This window comes from Dromiciops gliroides, chromosome X (assembly GCF_019393635.1).
Source record: "Dromiciops gliroides isolate mDroGli1 chromosome X, mDroGli1.pri, whole genome shotgun sequence".
Classification (NCBI taxonomy): domain Eukaryota; kingdom Metazoa; phylum Chordata; class Mammalia; order Microbiotheria; family Microbiotheriidae; genus Dromiciops; species Dromiciops gliroides.
In genome coordinates this window covers 70,170,844-70,190,279 of record NC_057867.1, presented here as the reverse complement: position 1 = coordinate 70,190,279, position 19,436 = coordinate 70,170,844, and the positions used below count along the sequence as shown (strand labels likewise).

The following is a 19,436-nucleotide window of genomic DNA, read 5'->3' as shown; positions in this document are numbered from 1 at the left end:
CCCAGGGTCACACAGCTAGTAAGTGTTAAGTGTCTGAGGCCAGCTTTGAACTCAGGTCCTCCTGACTCCAGGGCCGGTGCTCTATCCACTGCACCACCTAGCTGCCCCCATACTTTCACTTTTCAGGTGACTTTCTTTTTAAAAAAATACATGTAAAGATAATTTTTAGCATTTCTTTAAAAAAGTTTGAGTTTCAAATTTTCTTTCTCTTTCCCTTATCCCTCTCCTTCCTGAGTCAGTAAGCAGTTTGATATAGGTTATACATGTTCAATCAAGAAAAACATATTGTCATAGTAGTCATGTGAAAGAAGACACAGACCCAGAGATTAAAAAAACACCAAAACTACAAAAATTGAAAAAATAATATGATTTGATCTACATTCAGACTCTATCAGTTCTTCCTCTGGATGTAAATAGTGTTTTCACCATAAGTCCTTTGGAATTGTATTGGATAGTTGCCTTGCTGAGAAGAGCTAAGTCATTCATAGTTCTGTTACTGTGTACAACGTTCTCCTCAATTTACTTTGCATTGGTTCATGTAAGTGTTTCCAGGTTTTTCTGAAATTTGCCCTTTCCTCGTTTCTTATAGCACAGTAATATTATATTATAATAATATACCACAACTTGCTCAGCTGTTCCCCGATTCATGGGCCTTCCCTCATTTTCCAATTCTTTGCCACTACAAAAAAAGAGCTGCTATAAATATTTTTGTACAAATAGGTTCTTCACCCCCTTTTTTAATCTCTCTGGAATATAAACCTAGCAGTGGTATTGCTGGGTCAAAGGGTATGTACAGCTTTATTGCCCTTTGGGCATAGTTCCAAATTAGTATCCAGAATGGTTGAATCAGTTCACAACTCCACCAAAAATGCATTAGTGTTCCAATTTTCACACATCCCTTCCAACACTTGTCATTTTCCTTTTCTGTCCTATTAGACAATCAAATTACTTTCCATAATTTATATCTTCTTTGTGCCTACTTATTTACATGTTGTCTCCCACATTGGAATGGATGCTCCTGGGGAGCAGGGACTGTTTTTCTTTTCTTTGCATTCCCAGGCTTAGCAGTGTGCTGGCACATGCTAAGGGCTTAATACCTGCTTATTGACTGAGATCCTCTCTAAGGCTATAAGCTGCTGACAGCGTGCTAACCTGAATTTGTAGAGGGAGTTTCCTCATTTGGGAGTTCCATATATGAACGAAATCACACACACCCCCATACACCCCATTTTACAGATGAGAAAACTGGGGATGTGAGAAGTTAAGAAATTTGCCCACCTTCTCAAAGTCAGATCTTCTGGCTCCAAGGCCATCACTGTTTCTAGTATATAGCGTCCTTATATACCCTGCCATCCTTATATCGTTTCAAAGTCTGCCACCTTCTAACTGCCCTCCACTGATCCCATGAAGACCTTCATTGGGACCAATATGGAATGAGTCTGCTTACTCTTCTGTCCAGAATCTTTCAGATGTTTTCTCTCAGTCTTCTCTTCTCCAGGTTGAATATTTTTTGCTCCCTTTATTGTTTGTCATATGAATATTTCCTCAGACCTCTCGCCATTCTAGGAGATCTTCTGAGTAGCCTCCAGTGCATCAGTGATGAAGAGGAAATATGTCAGGTAGGTTTGAAGGGAGGAAGTCTCCTATTACACATAGAGGTTGGGAAAACCAGGGTCCAAGTTTCACCTCTGACTCGAGCTGTGTGGCATCTGATTGCCCTAGAGTCTCTGAGCATCAGGCAGCTCTCTGAGACTATGCCATAGGAGAGGTATGGGACACACTCCTCAGGCCAATATGTATGACCACACATGGAAGGAGAGGCAAAATCCTGGTGGGGGCGGGGGAGGCAGAGAAGAACAAGTTATGCTTCAGTCTTGGTGCAGTTCCATTTGAGAAGTGCCCTGCTTTTGAGGTGAGATCTTCATCCCTCTATTACACATGAGGTCATGGGGCTTTGCAGGCATCACAGTTTGTTGAGGAGGTGAAAGGGGCTCATCTCACACGTTATTACATATAACACATACTTAGCTATACACATCTACATGTAGACACACGTTCACATTCAGCAATACATATCTGGTTTGCCTGGCTTCCTTATTTTCTCTATATACATAGCTCCATAGGGTGGGACCTTACACAGTGAGGCCTTTTACCAATTCCAAGAAGGCAACAAGCAAGCAAGAGTTTTGCAATAAATATAGTGTACTAAAGAATATGCAAATATTTGGGACTTTGCATGAGGGTCTCTTCTGTGGGCTTAAGTTCCTATGTTTATGTTGCACATGTGATCAAAATACATGACCTACTTAACTAGCATCAGGTGTCAGGACTCTAATTTGTCCCCTACTACACCTTCCCATTAGCAAGCTCTGGAAAAGACCCTTGAAACAGAGATCATAGAAAGTAAGAGCTGGAAGGGAATTGTGCATTTCCATGTTGGCTCATTAGGACCCCCACTGAGCTGCTGACCCCTTTATCTGGCCCCTGATGCCCACACTTCATTTACACTAACTACTTGGGGGAACTTCCTGCAGATTTGGTAGTTGCTTTGTAAATAAGGCCATTTCTCCCAAATCTCTTGAATCTGGTCATGGTGCCTGCCACAGCCTCTGCAGAAATCAGTTCTGCTACAGGCTACATTTGCTTTCTTAAGACAATTTATCTTTTCCAAACCACCATAAAATAGTGCCCATGGGCATTTCCCCCCTTTTTCTAGAAATGGATGCAGAAGTTCGACATTTCTTATCTCTAGGTCACATTTAGGCTTTAATCTAATGAGACTGCTTAATAAATTAATGAATTAATTTATTTGTTGATGCATTTTCAGCTGCCTCTAGTTATGGCATCCAAATTTCACCTGTTCTTTGTCATTAGGTATCCTAAAAATAAAGGCAAGTGGCTAGTTATGTACACCAGGAGCCAGAAGATCTCCTGAACGCATTTGGTATTAGGGCAGAATTTAGCCCCGATGAGGGAATAAACAACAACAACAACAAAAATAAAAATACCAGCAATAGATAGAGACAAGCTTTCAACAAATAATTATCGAATGCCTAACTTGTATATACAGGCAAAGATGAGTTAGACACTTGACAAATGGTAGCATGTTCAAGCTGGAAAGACCTTTGAGGTCTGCGGGTCTATCCTCTATTTTACAGAGGATGAAATTGTGAGAGCAGTGTGGCATATGGAAAAGAGAATTGGATCTGGAGTGTTGGAGCTCAGGAGCAAATCTCAGCTCCCTGATTTACTACCTTTGTAACCTTGAGCAAGTCCTTTTCTTTTTCTGGTGGACCTCAGTTTCCTCATATGTAGAATAAGGTGTGGTTTGCTCTCTAAGGTCTTTTGCAGCTTTATTAGGTCTAGAAAGAGGAAATTACTTGCTCAAGGTCACACAACTACTTTGTGCCAAAGTCAGAGTACCTGGGTTTCCCAAATTCTAGTCTGCCAATGCTCTTTCCACTATGTGAGTCAGCTTGCCTGCCCTTCAAGAAGTTCAGAGCGTAAATAAGATATGATAAAGGCAAGTAAGTACAAGGTAAGGAGCATAAGATGGGGCCATATTAAATACTGTTTGTTTCTAGGGAAATCTAAACAAAATTAGCTGTATTGGCCAACGTCAACAGCATTCAGTTTTCTAAAACTGGCTATTAATCTCACTGGCAGGCAGCATCAGGCCATTCACAGGATCCTCAAGTAAGTGGAAAGCAGCCTTTATCCTGCTAGATCAAAAGTCTCAGGGGTTTTGAGAAAGGAAAAGAGAGTTGCAGTGTTCTCTTTGTTTAGTATTTATTTTTATTGGCACTTAAAAAAGTTTATTGCTCCAAGATTTAGGGTTTTGTAAAGCCACAGGGGGTATGAAGGAGTTGGAAGGAACTAAATCTGGTCTTTTGCTTACTTTTTTCCCTGTGAAATCTCAAAAGATTGGCTTCTTGTGTCATGGGAAGGTCTGAAGGCATTTGGGATGGCTGTTGTGAAAGGGAGCAGAAAAGACAATCACGTGAGAAGCCTTTGGCTTCTCCAAAACGAGTCTGGGAAGTATCAGAGATAAATGTTGCTTTGCTACTGACCTCTTTGTGAATTTCATCCATGGCTCTGATCAGCTGGCTCTTCTGCCTTCTGAAACAGAAACCGAGGTGCCCAGGTTGTTAAAGAGTTGGCTGTGAGATATTTCAGAAGCTGCCTTCATGAATTCCATGACTCCTGGATGGTAGCACTGGTCCTTGGAAAGGTCTCTCTGCTCACAAATCTCCTCCTACACATGCCATCAATTAGAAATTAATTTGGAGGGCCCTTTGTCACCTGAGTTTATTGGAGAAGGCCATTGCTTTGCATTACACTAAGAGGGTACTCCCTTGACTCCTTCCCTACTAGGGGACAGGAGGGAGTATTGGTACCAGAAACATGTTGGGGAAGACAAACCTGGAGGAGCTGGTAGGGAAGGGTTCTAGGGGACAACCGGAAGCACGTGGGAAGTGGGAGCTGGAGGATGTCAGAAAGACAGATGAGGAGACCTGAAGACAAACTGCCTCCTTCCCTGTTTGACAAGAGGGTTCATAGTTTGGGAGAGCTGTGTAGTTTTAGGATAAATTCTTTTTCTCATTTCCATCACCTATGTAGGTTTTAACATTGAGCCTCCTTTCTTATCCCCTCGATTCTCTATTCTGTTGATTGTGCCTTCTCTTTGCTGTGCTCTATCTAACTCATATTCCCTTGGTACTTTATATGTGGGATATCTGTGCCCTTTGCTATCCTATTTCCTCTTTTTTTCCTTCTGTTGTGGCTGTGGGGCTTTGAACATTGTCTAAAGTATGGTTTGGGTTCCATAGTCAGGTCAGAAAAGGATTGCTGATCTGGAGGGAAGGAAGGAAATTAGGTCTGTGTGCCCATAGTTCTCTTTTGAAATGTAAGTACTTCTGGAAGGACATCTGGCACCTAGCTGAGATGCTGCACCATGAGGGCATGGGCAGTCCACTGGGGGAGAAGGGAGAAGCACCTTGGGAGTGTGGGGGTACTGAATGTGAGGACAGACCTGGATGGGATCCCAGGGATGCCCTTTGTTTGGCCAGAAATCAGCTGCATAGGGCACTTAAGGCCCCAGTGGTAGGAGGGCCCTAGAAACTAAGAGTAAGAGAGGGAGGAGGGGAAATGAGGTCACTCAGATAGTCATCTTTTTGAATGTTGTTTTTTTTCCTTTCCTGCTTTCCTTTCAGTTTCAATGGCTGCTGTCCCTGGAACTGTTGTAGCCAGAAAAATGATCTTTTATAGGATCTAAAAGCACTTTGGGATTCATGCTTTCAGATGAAAGTTGTGCATTAGGTTCCAGGTTGGGTGCTCTTTGTTTATATCATACCCCATTCAAAGAGGGTAGATACAAACTTGTACTCAAAACAATCGACTTTTCAAATGTGTATGTTGCCAAAATGCTAACACAGAGTTTGCATTGGTTTGAATATTGTGGAACTTCATAGCCCAGTTTCAGAAAACCAAAAATGTCCCCTCAGCCATAGTTGGTAGAGGAAGCCTCAGTGTTCATAGTGGTGGTTGGGTGTATCCAAGGGGCTCAGGGAAGCTGGGAGGCTTGACATGGCTGACAGTGAAACAATTAGCTGCCATATGCCTACAGCTGAAGATTTGGCATCCTTGGTGATGTACATGTAGACACACTGTTGTTTTCCTGGAAGGAAAGATGGGAAAGCCACCTAGTTTGGAGGCAGAATAATGACCGATATAAAAGCAGTTACTTTGCTCTCAACTTTTATAACACAGGTATAAGATTATCAGACCTAATGATCAGATGAAAGTAACATGTTTTTATGAAACGTATAATTACCCTCTGGAACGCTAGATGCTGCAGGGTCCCATGCAGGCAAATTACGGTATATTTCAAATACAAAACAGACATGTAAATAATAGCGTGTGCAATCATTCTGGTTACCTGCTGGTTATCCGTTTTTCAACATAAGGGCACCTGCAGATTGGTAAACAAAGGCTGGAGAACAGTTAAGTATGTCTGGCCTTGGAGAAGTTTCCCACCTTTCTGAGGAGCAACTTGGGTTGGTAGTCAGTCATTCCAAAGAACTAGGCTGACTGGGTCCTAGTAATTCCTGTGCCTGCTCTAATGAGTGGTTTAGGCTCACACTAATTTCTATTCTTCTTGTAGTTATTGTCATGGGAACAAATGAATGCATATTATACCATTTTGTATTCTCATTAACAATTTTGCTGTGAGCAGCCCACTCTGGCTGCCCTGGCAGTGTTTGTTAGCAGAACAGGATACAATAGTGTTAATGCCCAGTGTAATCTGTGAAAGACTATAAACATTTCATGGGCTTGTAAACACCGACTCAAACCTTTTTGCTATTCTCGGTTTTGCTTGCCTGGCCATGCAACATCCCCTAGCCAGGTTACTAAGCCTGTAAGCAGGAAGAACAGACCTGAATGAAAGGCAGGACTGTTCATTCCCTTGCAATGTCTGAGGCCTCACAAATCCTTCATTGGAAGAAAAGTGATCTCAATCTGGGAGATACTTGAAAATACTTCTCCCTTTGACAGAGTCTTAATATCATGAAACTCTTGTTTTGAAGAGTCTTCTGCAATGGGAACAAGAAGCTAAGGAAGCAGTCTGTTAAATTCTTTTACAAAGGAATACTTCGAAAGAAGACGGTCTTTTTTGATTACCTGCCAGGAGGCCCCGGGCCCTTTCTCTAGTCAACACTAAAAATGATTATCACTTTCCATGAAGTCAGTATAATTTGCAGAGATATCACAAAGTACTCTACAAGACAGGACAAAGGAGTTTACATGCTGGAGTAGGAAAAACAAACCCTCCAAAAGTCTGCCAATTCGGGAATAATTGAAACCTGCTGGAGCAAACAGACTGAAATGTTGCACTTACCATGTAGTCTAGACCCAGTTTCCAATTGGAGTTTGGCACTTGGACATCCCCTGAACTGGATCGCTTTGACCTGTGCTGGGCTCAGAGGGAATTTCGGGTCTCGTCTTCAACGTTCAGAAAAAGCTTTTAGACTCTAGATCAATTTAAGGAAGTTTTCGGCTGGCCCTGGCAACCAGACTGTGTTACCAAATTTCAGACTAAAAAATACTGGTCCTAACATGACCAAAGTAAGGAGCGACCAATTTCTAGGATAAAATTCCATCCTGAGAGGGGGCTGATTTGTTTAGGGAAATGGCAACAGCCACCCACTTCATCACCAAGATGCTATTTGACTGGGGCCTTCCCTCCTCCTACCCACCAAGTAAAAAATGAAAGACAGTATTGCACTTGGAGCAGAGAGAGTTACTGAGTGACAGGGAGAAAGAGCTGGCTTGGATTTCAGTGACCATTGGTGAAGGAGCTTATAGCGAGGCTCATTATTCCATGAATTTGGACACACCACAGATCTTTCTCTTTGTGTTTCTGAAAGTGTGGCTCTACACAGTAAAAGCCTGCCGTGACCAAGTTAGACTTTAAGGCAAGTCTTAGTTCTGTCACCCGACACCAGCATTAGAAGGAGCCCCTCTGTATTTTTTAACTCTTCCCAATGAGGAAGATAAGCCAGCCAAAGTACCCATGGTCTGAGCATTGCTTCCTCTTGTTAAACTTTTCTCTCTCTCTCTCTCTCTCTCTCTCTCTCTCTCTCTCTCTCTCTATATATATATATATATATATATATATATATATATATATATATATATATATATATATATATATATATATATATATATATATATATATATATATATGTATGTATTTAGTTGGGTGAGATGTTTTACATTTATATTTTCCACAAATAATTGGCCACCTCAAAATATGCTGAATATTGTTGGGAAAAGCAAAAAAAAATCTGCTCAATTTTAGTCGTCATCCGTTTCTAACGGCTCTGGCTTTCTTCAGTTTTCAGAAATCATCTCAACAAGGCAAGAAAGCATCTCTCTTTAAGCATTAGAGCTTCCCTCTCCACAGCCCCAGAATTTATAAAAACAAATTCACACATTGCTACTGAGAAAGACACTGCTTCCCTACAGCTCAACTAGATTTTTTTAGAAAGGAATAATGTGGCCATGAAAAGCTATTAGAGAACACTTTCTCACATCACCCTCGGATTCCCGACAGGATTTTCAGAGCTGGAAATGTACACACACACACACACACGTAAAAACCCCAGCATTTACCCATGTTTCGTCATCCACAGAGGGAGCAGAAGGAACAATTGCAAAGAATCTGCCTCTTGGGATATTATTCCCAGCACCTGCTGGTGGGCCTTTCCATTTTGATTAACTAGATTACAAGTTACTAGTTGCATCTATAGATAATAAAAACTAATACCCTTATGGGAGGACTAGCTAAAGCAGGGGGAAAAGATCTTCCACAATGCTCATCAGACTTGCCATTCGTTTCATATCTTAACTGGAAAGTTGTATTTAAAAGTTAACAATTTGTTTATAGATCCATATTTCTCATCTATTTTTTTCTTTCTTAAAAAGATTAAGATAAAAGTGGCTGAGTTCAATTTTAGAAAGCTGAAAATTATATTTAATGGCTACGCATATGTCCAATGTCTGTTGTTTGTATTCTCAATTCAGTCAGGGTTTATGATGTTACTAAGACAAAGCAATGTCAAGAACACAACAGCAATTTCATAAAAAGTAATCATTTTAAAAGGCACCATGGTATTGCCCAAATTTCTGGGACCATATCTCTCTAGCTTTATTAAAACTATTTGGTTGGTAACATGCCAAAGTTTGCATATTTATTTCTTTGGTTTTTTGAAGTGCTGAGTTCAGAAATTCTTGTTCATATGTGGAAGTGTGTGGTAGAGAGCTTGAAGCTCTTTTTTTCCATTGCCTGATTCTGGTCATTTAATGTAACACTAAGCTTTAGTCCATGCAGGAAGAGAGAGGCTGTAGCAACAAATTCTACCAGTAGAGACATGGCCTCCTTTTAGGAAGGGTTTTTTAAAAATAGAAAATAGAAATTCCTTCTCTTTTTCTTTTTTCAATTATTTTATTATTTCAATTATTTCCATGTTTTTAGCTAAAGACCATTCACTGTTCTTATTACATACTTTATTTTCCAAAGGGTTAAAAGTGAAACAGGGGGAAAATGCTCTTGGCTGAGATATAGAAGGTCTCAGACCTGAGAACCCTTTTTTACTTAAGCACATTTAAAGCAAGAACAAAAGATCTGATTAGTTTGGCCAATTTGACATATCCTAGCTGAAATATGGGAGGGTGGGGGGGAACTACTGGTTTGAGAATGGGTTCAATTAGCATTTTAAAAGCAATTAGTCCACAATGTGTTCTGATTGTTTTTGATACCTTAAAAAAAAGCAGCTGAGAGATTGTGATTTTAAAATTGGCCATTTACCCTATATGAAGTACTTTTCCCCCCACTGCAAATGTTCACAAGGATTTTTAATTACTGATATTGTCGGCCGTACGTGTGTGATCCCTTGGCACCCTTTTAGGTTTATGGGTTACCTAATCCTTGTTTTTCTCAAAAGGATTCCAATATACATTTAGCCCCATTAGCAAATTTGGGTGTGTTTATTGGCCTTTCAAGGCCTATATGGCATGAGTTAAAAAATGTCAGACTTTGTTCCTCTGCTCTGTGAGCCTCTGGACTCTCATACTCTCACAGGGAATGAATGAGACCCGTGTCATATACTGCTCTTCAATTGTGCCCAGAACGCCTATTGATATTAATGAGTTTCTTGCCTGGACTGATCGTGGTCATTTTGTGTGGCCTGAAGTGGTCATTTTGTTGCAATTTGCATATTGGTTGTTGCAGAGTCTATAGTGCCCACACTCTTTCAGTTTCTATGGTGCCTTGGAATCCTTATGGAGGGAAGGGGCTCTAAGAATTTAAAATATGATACATTCTGGCCCTTAGACATTTGTTTCAACTTCTTAAAATTGAGCTCATGCATATTTATCTTGAATTTGATTTTAAATTCTAATTGGCAAGTACTGTAAGCCAATCATAAACAGGTATAGTATGAAAACTGGCAGAAGCGGAGTGCTGGCAGAGTTTTGTTTTGTTTTTTAAGTCATCAATTTTTCTTGCAGTCGTTCAGAAATGTTGTTTGACCCATTTGAAAGACATTTCAAAAAGTGACATTTTAGAATTAAGCAGAGGACATAGAGCCAGGAGATGTCAAACAGGATAATTTTTGAGCTGGAAGGAGCGTTTGAACTTTATCTCACGTACTGAACTTCCGGCACTTGGTAGTGTCTAGCTAGAGCTCTTAGAATCCTCAGTCCCTTTACTCCCCTAGAATCCTCAGTGCCTTTACTCCCCTATCCCTCCCTAAGTATCTCTAAGCAGTATCCTTTCCCCGTGAGGTGTGTGTGTGTGTGTGTGTGTGTGTGTGTGTGTGTGTGTTGGGGGGGGGTGCCAGTAGGAATGGACCATCTGGCCGAGTCCAGCTAGTCTTAGAAATCACTTTCGATTCCATTGGAATGTCAGACGCAGAAGAAAACAGGTTTTCTCCTCTGGGAAACATGAAAATCCTAAATGAAAGCAACTTTATCTAGGATCTGAAATCCCAATAGTGCAGACATTTCCTATGGGAGGTTAAATCACGCATGATTGGTTGTTCTTTTGATGAAAGGAGTTTGTTTGTAGGTAACTAGTACCTTTTCATTGCTGTGTAAACCAAATGCTGTTCTTGACAGTGACTGCTGTACACTGTGTTGAAAACAGTCCTTGATAAAGCCAGTAGGTTTTTAGAGCGCCCACCTCTCCTCCTTCTTCCAAGTTTCATGTCCTCGAATACTGCAAGGTTAAGTCACCCCATGAGCTTTGGAATATTGGCTCTGACCTCTTCTAAACTTACTATTAAGATTCTAAAAGTTAACGGTCCGTATTTATACATGAAAATTAGCTCTCGATGGTCAGATTGGTGGTAACTACATAATTCCTTAGGGAAAATATTTTTCCATGTTGCTATTTCACCTGTAACATTTTCCTCAAAACTCAGAATGGCATGTCATTTTTCATGCCCAAGACACTACTACTGTCCCTGGTCCAGAGCCCACCATTCTTTTTGTTTTTAATTTTTTATTTCAGCAGTGATGATACCAGATGGTGAATGCATGCAATTTTTATGTTCTCAGATTGTAGGCATTATGGCAGAGAAAATCTTATAAATCCATTTGTAAATTCTGTGAAACAAACCCCTTGATAGCACTGGGACTAGCACCCGCTTTATAGGCTAAGCCTTTTACTATGTGTCTCGTTATGTGTGGGTGGTGGGCAGGTGGGAGCTGGGAGCAGTACTTGGCCTACAAGCTAGCCAGAGCCATGTGTTGTATGATAATGCTTATACTTCATGTGGAAAATCCACTGTGGATGATGAAATCCAACCAGTTTTCCAAATGTTTGTATATGGTCTCTTGTTTCCATAAAGGAATTGATAATACTCTCAAATCTTCCTTGCCTTGCTTCTTGGAACTCAGTGAGGTGTTTTTTATCTTCATGGCTGAGGAAATGATCCGTGTGTCTATATGATGCCAGAATAACCAGTGAAGGAAAAAAAAATCAGTCGTATCGGTTATTTGACGTTAAATGGGCAAAACAAAGGACTGATTGATTTTTTTCTTTTTCTGGCCTCTGGTAGACATAACTTGAGTGACTAAAAAACCCTAAAGAGTTGGTCAATGAATTGATCATTTTCCCTGCTGTCGTTCAGGATGGTTCTCTTTTGGCTAAACTACTCTCTCTGTGTATATACATAGAAATCCATGAAATTCACAGGATTGTCATGATGAAGTAGTCTGGTCTGCAAATTCACCAAGCTTGTACACAAGATGACCTAATTAGGAAGGCTTTTTGGTGCCTGAGGAACAAAAGATCCTTGGAAGGAGTCCAAGATGGGCCCACCTTATATTAATTATCATTTGATATAGTGTGTAGATAGAGAATTCATGTTTTGCTGCTGAGATCTCTATGGACACATGTAGATGAGTAAATGAACTCCTTTCTCTAAGGGGAGAAGATTTTATGGATCTTGTCCATGGGCAGACACAATAAGTCCAGGGCTTGGAAGGTAAAATTCCTTTCTTATGGAACATGACATTTGTAAAAAAATAATAATAATAAAAATTTTAAAAATTGGCTACAATATTTCCTGCAAATACTTCCTTGACTTTTGAAAAGTTCTGTTATCTGCATGCTAAAGCATGCAACCATTCCCTTTTTGTCATTTACCCCAAAGCCTTGATCAATGTCAAATATTTGTTGCCTGGGCATTTCTTTAGTGCTAGAAAGCTGGCATCTGTAAAGAAGCCTGTTGGTAGCTTCCAATTTTAGAACTCCTATCTAGGAACACATAAACGGAACATTCTCTGCTTTGCAAAAAGGGATGAGTGCACGTGGAGTCAGCTAGCATGGGACTGGCCCTATTTTCGGATTTCAAGACATTTTGGAAACAATTTTATGTTGAATTTCTCATACCAAGTCATATAGATTCCTAAACACCTATAATTCCATATGTGCCTTTTTCAAAGTGGTTGTCAGGAGAGCGAAGGGGAGAAACATTCTTATTTGGGAAAAAAGACTTTTTAAAGACTCTTCCATTTATCTCTTTGCCTCCTTTCTACTACCCCCTCCAAAAGTAACTGAAAAGAAAACAGCCCCCCCCCCCCCAATTTAATGATTCTTCTTCTAACCTGCCAGCAATTAAAGCAAAAACAGCAGCCTGGGTTGGGAGCACGGCAAATATTTGAATGTTAAATAAGTCTCAAGGAACAAGATTTGATTTTATTAATGCCTGGTACTTGATTTGTTCATGGCACCCTTCCCCGAATTTAGAAGGACTAGTTAAAATTGCCAGGGATAATATCTTCTTCTTCTTCTTCTTCTTCTTCTTCTTCTTCTTCTTCTTCTTCTTCTTCTTCTTCTTCTTCTTCTTCTTCTTCTTCTTCTTCTTCTTCTTCTTCTTCTTCTTCTTCTTCTTCTTCTTTCCTTCTTCCTTCCTTCCTTCCTTCCTTCCTTCCTTCCTTCCTTCCTTCCTTCCTTCCTTCCTTCCTTCCTTCCTTCCTTCCTTCCTTCCTTCCTTCCTTCCTTCCTTCCTTCCTTCCTTCCTTCCTTCCTTCCTTCCTTCCTTCCTTCCTTCCTCTTCTTCTGAAAAGGGCAACTCTGTAGCTTAGTTCTCTACTTTCCTTTTTGTTATGCATACAGAGATGTGTGGATAAAGGGAATTCTTTGTGTATATTTGTGTGTAGCTCTATAGTCACACATATTTACAATTTGCTCTTTGGTCTTTAGACACCCTCTCCCACTCCCCCCGCCCCAACACACAAAGACCTTCCGACCAAAAGCCTATACATTTTTATGGCTTTGCCCAAGCAAAGAGAATGGAGATTTTCAGTTGTACTTCACTTCCCCCCCCCCATTAAAATAATTATTGTTGCTCTCTTTGAACATTCCTATCTTTACTCTCAGGGAATGCAGTAGCAGCTCTGAGAAGGCCTGAAGGGAAACTGAGGCTAAAATGGCTTTCCCCTCTCATTTGTCTTAGGCTCCAGTGTCCCCTGGCTGTAATGAAAGTGGCATATTAGGAGGAGGTTGGAGAGAAACTTACTTCATGTAAAAGAAATTTCATTGAGGGCATTTTAGACCTCCAAAATCATTTTAAGAGAAAGTAAAGGCAGCTTAAAAAGCTGTTTGTACAGAACCCGTCTTCAAAAATACTGGCTTCTGGCTCAGTTAAAAATCACCTCAAAATACAGTATAGTTTAACCTCTGTGTTTTAACAAGAAAAGCCGTGCCTTTGTAATCGGCTGAAAGTTTTCACAGGGCAACCAGGGGAAGTTGGTATAAACTTGGATAGCACCAAAGGGCTTAACAATATGCCTGATGTGTGTGTGCACGCGCACGTGCATGAGCGCGTGGTTGTGCACGCTCGTGCACATGCACAAATCTATAAATCTGTGTTATTTATCTCGAAATGCGACACATATATAATATTTGACAAATTTTATACATAGTGGTTACGTGCGTATAATGTTGTATGCAGCTGTCAATGATTAGGCAACCAGAAAAATGTGAAGCATTACATGTGATAATAATTACCTATTAAAATGACAAATGAAGTAGTTTTGCTTTTGCTTAACAAAAATCTCCTTCCTCAGACTTCTGAATGGAGACTAGCTTGGCAGCTAGAAAATGTTATCAGAATGTTCCATCTCTTGATATGCACATATGTAAAAGAATATTATGTACAGAGAGGAACAAAAGAATGCCTTGATTTGGGTTGCACATGTGTGTACACAACCTTAACATCTATCTTCCCCCTGTTTTGGTACATGACCTCTGACTAATAACTTCTGGTGTGACTATCATTATGTATAAATCTCCCTTATTACTTGGAGGTATTGAAATCAAATGATCATGATTAAATGGGAGGGGGAATTTAATAAATTGAACCCAGAGAGGGATTTACACCTGCAAAAGTCAAGTCCTATGAGGTCAAACAAATAGCCCAGACTGGCATTTATGGGCTGGGGGAAAATCCTTAGAAAGAGAAGGGTACAAACTCTCACTGGGGCAAGGGGAAGCTAACCTAGCCAAAAAACACTGGAGGTCTGGGAAGGGGGGGGGGGTTATAGGATTTTCTTAGATTCTTTGGCTTTAAATCTTGAAGAGACTTTAGAGAGCCAATGACCATGTATCCTAACTTCTTTGTTTTATAGAGGAGGAAACTGAGGCATAACTGTAGCAATGAAAGGGACTTGACAGAGGTCACATAGGATTTAATCTTCAGGTTTTCTGACTCCAGATTCCATACTACTTTGTTTCCTTTATACCTCCCTGCTAAGAGAACTGCAAATAGATATCTTTACAGGTTTCTGAATTTCTGGTGGGGGTCTAAGTTGGCTGGGGAGGGAAATGAAAACAGTATGTCCAGATTGCAATGGGGTGGGGTGGATAAGGGGCTTTTCTATGAAAACACTGCCACTCCTACTTAAATAAAAATGCTGGCCTTTTCTAATAGGTTTGACAGAATTCTGAATATATGCAGGATGTCTGTGTACATGTATCAGAATCTCCCCAGCTGGAAGGGGGGAGGGGAAGACACACACACACACACACACACACACACACACACACACAGAGAATGAGAATCAAGAATCAAAACAATGACTAATTTCTCAGCTGGTATGTGGTTCCCTTCGACCAGACCACTTCATACATCACACAAAGCAATTTTTTTGGAAAAATGTTTTATTTAAACCCTTTTTTCTTTAACAACAATAAAATATCGCGTCATTATAAACCCCCTGACTAAAACTGGTAGACGACCAAACATTAACAGCTAATTGTTTTTTTTTTTTTTTGGACACGCAGTTCATTTTTTTTTGCAAAGAGTTTCTTAAAAACATAATGTGGAATTTATTGAAAATAAATAATTGTTGGTAACTGCAATAGGCATTTGGAATAAAATAGTTGAAAAAAGCAACTCTTAAGGAAAAATAGCGTTTATTATACATCCGTTACTAAATGAATAAACTAAATGATCTTTCTTTAAATTAATAACTTCAAAAACCGTTTAATATACAAAACTGTACAATTATAAAGTCGGCAGGGATGTTTCGATTAACTCAGGGTTTCACCCTAGCACTTCCTGGGGAAATGCTGGGGGAGCAAATGATAGATAGTAAATATTGTAGGGAAATTGCGGGGCTGGGTCAGGGGAGAGGGACTGGCATCTCAGGTTGAAACCTGGAATGGGATCCACAGCTGGAGGGCTCCCCAGAGGTTTCGGGGACCTTGGTTCCCAGGTACCAGTCCATTTTCTCCCTCCCAGCGTATTCTAAACAAGGGGCACGAAGGAGGCTTCCTGGTCCTTAGGTAGTCTAGCTTTGTCTACCAAGATAACCCCCCCCACCCCCCCCCCCGAAAGGTGAGTTGGCTATCTGGAGGAGGCTGTAGACAGATAGATATGGTAGGTGCTGTGGTGCGTGTATACATGTGTGTGCGTGCGTTATGAAGTGATGTGCCTTGAGAGAATGCGTGTATATATTTTATAGAGAGCAACGAAGCAACAATAACACCGCATATTGGGGGCTCTGTATACAGTATATCGAGATGGTACATATAGAAAGAGATACACAGCTATACCTACAGCCACACAGAGGTGTGCACGGAGAGCTTACAAAGTAGACACGTTTGCATATGTGGGCATCAGCCATCACACAAGCCCCTACACACATATACTGATATATATATACACTGTACTCTGTCCATGTGAGGGGGTGGAGCGCATTTCTCTAGCTGGAGAACTGGGACCTTTCAAATGATTCCAATTCATTCATTCATTCATTGTTTTTTCTTTTTTCCCCCAAGAGTTTTTAAGCGTTCTCGGGGTTCCAGCTTAGAGGAGAAGGAGCCCCGGGTGAACCGAGGGGGAGGGGACATGCTGGGCTAGTCCTCCCCCAACACCTCCGGAGCCTTTGGAAGGGTAAAAACCAGGGAACCCCGAAAGGAGTCTCCCAAGGCACAGCAGAGGAGAGCCAGCAAAGGAGTTTCTCCACCCTAGGCTTTCTTGGCTGGCGCTACTCATCGGCCTTTGCTTAAAAAAAGAAAAAGAAAAAAAGAAAAGAAAAGAAAGAAAAGGCGGGGGGAGGAAAAAAAGAGGCAGTTGGGATCTGGGATCGGTCAGCTCTGACTGCCTGGGTGCTCCTCTGGGGGAGAATCTTGTGTCCCTCTCCTGGGGTTTTAACTTGTGTTTGCTAAGGGCGAACAGCTCTGAGGCGCAAGCATCTGGGGGCACAAGGCGGGTGTGGAACAGCATGAGGGGGAGAGGGAGGATCACAGATCTCGGAGAGGAGAAGTACGGAAGCACCGTGCACCTCAACCTCCCCGTTCTCTTCCTCGTTCGCTTCTCTTCTAGAGCTAGGTCTTTGGAGCTCCCGACCTGCCTTCTCCTCCCTCCTCTCCACCGGCCCACCCCCGGGCTCCCCAGTATTCGCTTTGTATTTGGTCTCCATTCGGATTAGGGGAGGGGGTATCCCAGCCAACTGCCCGGTGCTTTCCAGGCAGGTTCAAACCATCAGCTCCGCGGAGGAAGAAGGCAGGAAGGAGCCCGATGATGATGCTCTCTCTCTAGTTGGAAGATCGTGGTCGCTGAGATACAAAGTATTTCACAAATATTGTGTACAGCTTGTAGCAAAACACCTCGGACACTGAGAAAACGCTAGAGAAGTTAAAAAAAAAATGCGAAACTAGTCTATTGTAAAACAGATTCCACCTGAAGTACAGCTGCTATAACCAAGGCGCTGAAAGGTTATTCATAGGCACACATCTGTCTTTTCTTCTCTCCCCCCCCCCCCCTTTTCCTCTCTTCCTAGCGGAGACCGACAAAAACCTTGCTGGAGAGTAAACACTAAGTATTGATCAGCGGAAAGAAGGGAAAAACCAACAACAAGCACAACAAAAAGAAGATTGCGAGGACTATAGCGCGCAGAGAGAGCGCCTGGGCTCCGGGGCCCACGCCTTCTCAGCGGGACGAACTGTGCATGTACGTGTGTGTTTGTTGCCTCTTTGAACGTCTAAGCGAAAAGCCCCTCGGGAGCCAGGCGCGCTGCTCCCAGCGCAGCCCCGAGCCCCGACAGTCACAGATCATGGCACGACGCGTCCGTCTTCACCGCGTGGCCGTAGACCTCGTGCGGCGGCCCGGGCGGCGGCGGCGGCGGCGGCCCCGGGGGCCCGGGCGGCGGCGGTGGCGGCGGCGGCGGCCCCGGGGGCTGCTCCCCGGGCGGGGTCATCCTCTTCTCTTTCTGCCTTCGGTTACAGAACCAGACCCGCACCACTTCCTTCTCTAACTGCAGGCTGTCTGCCAGGGAGGAGATCTCTTGGGCAGCAGGCTTGGGGCACTTAAGAAAGTGCGTCTCCAGGACCCCCTTGACACTCACCTCTATGGAAGTTCTCTTCTTCCTCTTCCGGCCCTGTGCAGCTATCTTGTCAATGCTTGTGGGGCTGCCGGTGGACGAGTCAGCCTCCTCCAGCCACTTGTTCAGCAGGGGCTTCAGCTTGCACATGTTCTTGAAGCTCAGCTGCAGCGCCTCGAACCTGCAGATGGTGGTCTGCGAGAAGACGTTGCCGTAGAGGGTGCCCAGCGCTAAGCCCACGTCCGCCTGCGTGAAGCCCAACTTGATGCGCCTTTGTTTGAACTGCTTGGCGAACTGCTCCAACTCGTCCGACGTCGGGGTCTCTTCATCCGAGTGGTCCTGGCAGTGATGGGCCCCGAGGTCTCCGTGCTCCGCTGTGTCCCTCAGCACAGGGTGCAGCCCCTGGGTCGGGCCCGAGGTGGGAGGCGGGGTGAGCCCCCCGTGCTCCAGCATGCCACTGACCGTGAAGCCAGGCTGGGAGTAGACATTCATGGGCTGCCCACTGGACGTTAGCGATGAGTTATGAGCCGGGCTGGCTCCCCAGGCATTAGGGTGGTTTGTATGAGGTGAGTGGTGGGGAACGTGAGGCGACCTGTGATGGATGATGGCGCCAAGTTGAAGATCTTCTCGCCCTGGCTTCACGTCCTGCTGGTCTAGAGGGCTGCTCGCTAGGGTGGAGGACCAGGGACTCCCGTCACTGAGGCTGGTCACCCAGTGGTGTCCGAGGGGATGCCCATTGCTGGGAACTCCCTGCAAGTAATCACTTTGGAGAAGTTTTTGAGGATTTCGGAAAGGGCTCCCTTGCTGCATGCCTGCAGAGTCTGCATGGACCAAGGAGCTGGAACTGAGAATGCTGTAGGGATTAGAGGCGGCTGTGGCCATGGTTGGTGTAGATCCCCTACTAGTTATAATGTGGCAAAGGGAGCAGCTTCAGCCTTTGACATCTACGAAGCAAGGGAGCCAAATCAGCAACCACTTAGTTATTGGCAGTCGTCCTGGCCAATGGCAGCCACGCTTGTGCGGGGAAGCTTTTGCTGGCACCAATGATGGGCAAGGAGGCAGGTCGCGCTTTCCAAATTAGGTTTGTGAAACCCAGGAGTTAAAGTGAGGAGTGAAGCAGGAAGTGAATCAATCTTTAGGCTCCATTGGTTGCCTCTAGCTGACTATCCACGGATCATTTATTTAACTCTTTCTTCTCTGGACGATGCTAAACATTTGTTTTTTTAAAGGGATCCTGGGCGTGATGGGGGGGGGGTGGCGGAGGGGGAAGGGAAGGGGGGGGGTAGAGAATGGCAGTACCGTATTTCTCACAACGATTAATTCTAAATAGGGTAAAAAAATTAAAATATATGAAATTCTGTTTTCTAAGATCGATTTTGCATCCTCAGCCCGTTTACTAAAGATTTTTTTTTCTGCTCTCCTCAGCAGTATGAATCAGGCATGGAGCTAATTACAAAATAATACATGTTACAAAGTTGTAACAACAAAGACATCTAGGAAAAAATTATATATAGATCAGCAAATCTAAAGTTACTGGT

General features: G+C 42.7%; 1 protein-coding gene across 1 annotated transcript; it reads right to left on the bottom strand.

Moving 5' to 3' along the window:
- Nucleotides 1-17,622: 17,622 nt before the first annotated feature.
- Nucleotides 17,623-18,787, bottom strand: POU3F4 (POU class 3 homeobox 4). The gene has a single exon (XM_043974684.1). It carries the CDS (start codon nucleotides 18,778-18,780, stop codon nucleotides 17,623-17,625), a length of 1,158 nt encoding a protein of 385 aa, XP_043830619.1. The 5' UTR covers nucleotides 18,781-18,787.
- Between the last annotated feature and the right edge of the window lie 649 nt (nucleotides 18,788-19,436).

What these genes read in the sequence shown, in the direction of transcription:
- POU3F4 (XM_043974684.1), bottom strand. Translation starts at nt 18,780, where the DNA reads ATGGCCACAGCCGCCTCTAATCCCTACAGCATTCTCAGTTCCAGCTCC.